Here is a 4,877-nt window from a genome sequence, read left to right on the forward strand (position 1 = left end):
AACAGAAAAAGCAAAATTTGAAAATTTTAAATGAAAATATGAAAAAAAATAATTTTTTTGAACAAAAATGCAAATAAATTTGTTTACACTAACCTCCTCCCCAAGCTTAAAATGATGCATTGTCCTCAATGTTTAGTGAGGAATGAACAGCTCAACAAAGAAAATAAAAGCAAAAATGTGCAGCTAGGAAAGAATGTATCTGATAAGTTTGTAGAAATCTGATTTTGACGACAATGTGACGAAAAATTTGAATTTCAGCGACTTTGATGATCCTCTGATTTCCCCAAGCTTGCTTGGGACTGCGACCATCTCTTTATTGAAAGCGGAAAAATAAAAATTAAAAACTACTCATCAGGTTGTCTCTCGGAAAGCCACCCTTTTTTAAGGTCGTTGGCTCGACTTTGCCCAATCAGATTATTAACTGGTGTGGTTGGGACTTATCTGAAGCTCAACTCTTTTTCTTGTGACTCCAGATCCCTTTAAATATGGCAATATGGGTAGATCTGGAACTTGTTCAGCAAACTGGAAAGACTCCAAATAGTTATCAGATAAGTCTTTTAGTTGATTAGACTTCTTTCTTTTTCTGATCTTCTTATTCTTCCCAGAAATCTTCTCTTCAGATTCTTTTCGTTTCAGATTCGTATCTGAAATCACCACTTCTACCTTTTCTGTTTCCAAAAGTTTTTTTCTTTTCATATTTTTATTTGATTCTTCTTCCGTAGCAGATTTCATCTCAATCTCTTCCACCTCCCCAAGCTTATCTTCTGCCAGCTCCTTGGATATATTATCAGATGAATTACTGTCTAAAAATTTTTCTTGCACAGAGACATTAGAAAACTCACTACAACCCTCAGACAAAGGACTGCTGGTAACCATATAATTGACAAAAACATTTTCGGAAGGAAAATCATCATTATTAATTTGAAATTTAACCACTTCCTGATCAAACTCCATTGAAATCACGCCATTAAAAACATCAATTTTTGTTTTTGCAGTTTTCATAAAAGGCCTTCCCAAAATAATAGAGTTTGTATCTGAAGTGTCCAAGTTTCCCATGTCCAAATTGTAAAAATCAATGGGAAAAATCAGATTATCCACTTGGACAAGAACATCCTCCAGCACACCTTTTGGGTGTACTGTTGAGTGGTCAGCCAACTGTATAATTGTCCCGATCTTTTGTAAGGTTCCCATTTTTAATTTTTCAAAAATAGAATAGGGAATGACATTAACTGAAGCTCCTAAATCAAGCATGGCTTTTGGAAAATCAAGGCTCCCCAATTTACAAGGAACTGAAAAAATCCCCGGATCCTTGTACTTTGGAGGTAAACCTTTTTGTAAAATAGAGGATATATTTTTTCCAGCTTTCACAATTTCATTAAATTTCATTTTTTTCTTAGAAAACATAAATATTTCAGAAATTTAGCATAGCGAGGGATGTGCTTTATAACATCTAAAAGTGGGATATTTACCTCAACCTTGAGAAAAATTTCCATAATATCTTCATCATCTCTTTCGCGCTTCGTACTCTTCAGTCTTGATGGGAATGGAGGTAATGGCTTGTACTCCTTCAAAATTGGCTTTGGTAATGTTGGAGTTTCTTTTTCTTCCAGTTTTTCAGATTCTTATTTAACCAACACCTCTTCAAACTCTTCAGCTTCAACTTCTTTTTCTATCCCTTCGACATCTCCTTTTTCTATCAGAACCTCTTCAAACTCTTCTTCATCTTTGTTTTCTGGTTCAGATGAGCTTGGGCCTTCATATGTCTTTCTGCTTCTCAAGGAAATAACACTCACATTGTGCTTTGGATTGTTTTCTATATGACCTGGTAACTTTCCTTGAGACTCCAGACGACCCACAGAAGTGGCAAGTTGAGACACCTGTTGCTCCAGATTCTTGATACTAGCTCTAGTTTCGGTCTGGAATGCTTGGGTGCTCGTGGCAAGACTCTTTCACTATATCTTCTAAGGACATGCTGGAACTACTGGGTTGATGTTGCAAAGGCTATTGGAAATTGTGGTGCTGAAAATTCTGTTAATTCTGAAAATTTTGTTGAAAACCCGGTTGCTGAAAATTTCGCTGCTGCTGAAATCCAGGTAGAGGCTGAAATTGTTGTTTCTGCTGATAATTATTCTGAAAGTTTTGTTGGTAGCCCCCGACAGCTTTGACTGCAACTGTATCCTCTTGCAATATAGGGCACATGTCAGTAGGGTGATCAGTCTTCATGCAAATCCCACATTGTTTCTTTGCAGCTGCTTTTTCTTTGGTCAGGAGCAGAACAACTTTCGTCAATTCAGATATCTGAGCTTCCAGATGAACATTGCTGACTTCCTTAACACCCCTTGTCTGATCTGGATACCACTCATCTTCATTCTGTGAATGTTTAGACTCGATCGCCAGCTTTTCGATTAGCTCTCTGATTTCAGTTGGGGTCATGTCTGAAAGTGACCCTCCACTTGATGCATTTATAAGTCGCCTCTCCATGGGCATCAAGCCTTCGCAGAAACACTGGTACAACTGATAATCACTAAAGCCATGTTGAGGGCATCGGGCCAGCAACTTCTTGAACCGCTCCCAATAAGTTTGGAGAGCCTCTCTTTTGCCTTGCTTTATACCAAGAATCTCTCTGCGCAGGTTTGACACTTTCGCCTCAGGAAAATATTTCTCTAGAAAAAGTTTGGCGAGTTCATTCCAGCTTGTTATTGAACCAGACAGGAGGTCATATAACCACTCTTTTGCTGCATCTTTAACTGAAAAGGGGAATGCCCTTAGTTTGATCTGGCCTTCATTAATTGCATGTGGCTTCATTCCAGAACATACCACATGAAATTCCTTGAGGAATTTATGTGGGTCTTCGTTTTCTAGTCCTCTAAACATAGGGAGAAGGTGTATCAGCCCAGGTTTAAGCTCGAAGTTTTGGGCCTCCGGAAAAGTGATACAGAGGGGTTGCTGATTGACCTCTTGAGTGGCCCACTCTCTAAGGGTCTTTTTTGCTTCGTCTCCACTTATGGTTGATCCTTCAGATTCGGTTTCTGAAGAGTCTGTAGTTTCAGTTTTAATGGAAGAGGGTGGGGAGTAAGTCTTATATGGGCTGTTTTGAGGAGAAGACGGGGGTACTTTTGAAAAAACAAAAACAGATCCGATTCATTCCACAAGGGAGTGCCTTTTGGTGTGGAGGTTTCTGGAGGTAGGGAGGATGATGAACTAAAAAGACCAACTGATTGTTTCATTCTTGCTGCCTCTTTTTTCAGTCTCCTTGCAGTTCGTTCGATTTATGGATCAAAAACTAAAGGTGTACCTGAACGAATTTTTTTTGGCATAAAACTATTAGAAAGGACCGTGTCTCTGGCAACGACGCCAATTTGTTAACACGCTGTCGTGCATGTATTAAGAAAATAAATTATGACTACAGGTTGCATTAAAAATATAGCACACGGAAGCAGGGTCGAATCCTTAGGGACCCAACCTAATGGTCAATGACTTTTTTGCATCAGACACATCTAGTCAAGAAATAGAATATAAAAGGGGGATTTTAAATTTAACTAAAAACTAAAAACTAAAAAGGCAGTGATATTAAACTAAATGAAAATCAATAATAAAAACGGTTTCAGCTCTGCTGTGACTTTCCTAATCATGTAACTGATCCAGATCTGATTATTTGAGATGCGTTCTATCTAAGCTAGTACTGAGAAAAACTAACAAGCTCTAGTAATTTCTCTTTTACCTTAATTAGTTAACCAAAACAAGCTCTTTAATCAACCCTAACTTTTTTACTTTCTAATCAAACAAGCTCTTAATTAAGATCAGAAAAGTTGCATTAAGTTCTATGTAAAATTCCCAGCAATATCCAATACTTCTCACAAGCTCGGAAGCGTAAAGATATGATTTTTATAGTTTATACCAGAGTTAAATCCCAACACGGAACCAATCTGATACTTGTTACTTTTACCAGTTGACAAGAACAATTACGGACTCTATAACTGATTAACAAAAATGATTAAACCCTAGCTAGGTGATCAGACTAACAAGAATTCAAATCAAACATTCATTAAGAACAAAATTGAAGAATCTAGATAGAAACACAAAACAAAAACCAGATCTAATGATCAATCACATGAAAAGTAATTGTCTTTTGCAGAACTGAAACTAGGGTTTAGCCAGACATGGCTAAAATCTGATCTAAAACAATAAAAAGAAACATTAAACTACTAAATCTTACTAAACTAAACGTAGGAGATGATCCACAGTCTTCAGATCTTTAGAAATCGTTGAAATCAGAGAAGAAACGCCTCTAAAATCGTATTTTCGTCGTCTGGAACCTCTGGAATCGTCAACTTAGGTTACAGGAATGCTATCAGGGTCTATTTATACGTCCAACAGCAAAAACGGCACACCTGCGACGCATGTACACAACCTGCGATCGCAGGTTTTAAAATAAATGTGTCTGGTGCCTTTTTAATGAAGTAGGATGCCATTTTAGCACTTTTTGGCCAACCTACGATCGCATGTACAGAACCTGCGATCGCAGGTATTGAGTTTTCACTCCCGGATGAATTTTAGGCACAAACGAACCTCGAAGGCAACCTGCGACCAAACCTGCGATCGTGAAAAGGGTCACCTGCAATCGCAAGGAGACAACCTGCGATCGCAGATTGTACCTATGGCGTCCAAAATTTCGTCTACTTTTCAGATCATTTTGAATTGCGTCAATCGGAGTTACGGTTCTCAAGCTATGGGCAAAATACTGACAAGGGGTCAAAGCTGCCAGCAACATCCTTTAACTTTAGATTGCATATTCTATCTTCGTGTGATCAACTCAATCCAATGTTTCTTGACCAAATCATCTTGCAAGCATTCCTCAACATACTCCACAATTCCCA

At 38.0% G+C, this 4,877-nt stretch overlaps 1 protein-coding gene across 1 annotated transcript; it reads right to left on the bottom strand.

Moving 5' to 3' along the window:
* Positions 1 to 417: 417 nt before the first annotated feature.
* LOC111876938 (uncharacterized) lies at positions 418 to 1,386 on the bottom strand. The gene has a single exon (XM_023873492.1). It carries the CDS (start codon positions 1,384 to 1,386, stop codon positions 418 to 420), a length of 969 nt encoding a protein of 322 aa, XP_023729260.1.
* Between the last annotated feature and the right edge of the window lie 3,491 nt (positions 1,387 to 4,877).

Source organism: Lactuca sativa, chromosome 7 (genome assembly GCF_002870075.4).
Source record: "Lactuca sativa cultivar Salinas chromosome 7, Lsat_Salinas_v11, whole genome shotgun sequence".
Lineage (NCBI taxonomy): Eukaryota > Viridiplantae > Streptophyta > Magnoliopsida > Asterales > Asteraceae > Lactuca > Lactuca sativa.

Coding starts and splice junctions, on each gene's coding strand:
- LOC111876938 (XM_023873492.1), bottom strand. CDS start 1,386: ATGAAATTTAATGAAATTGTGAAAGCTGGAAAAAATATATCCTCTATT.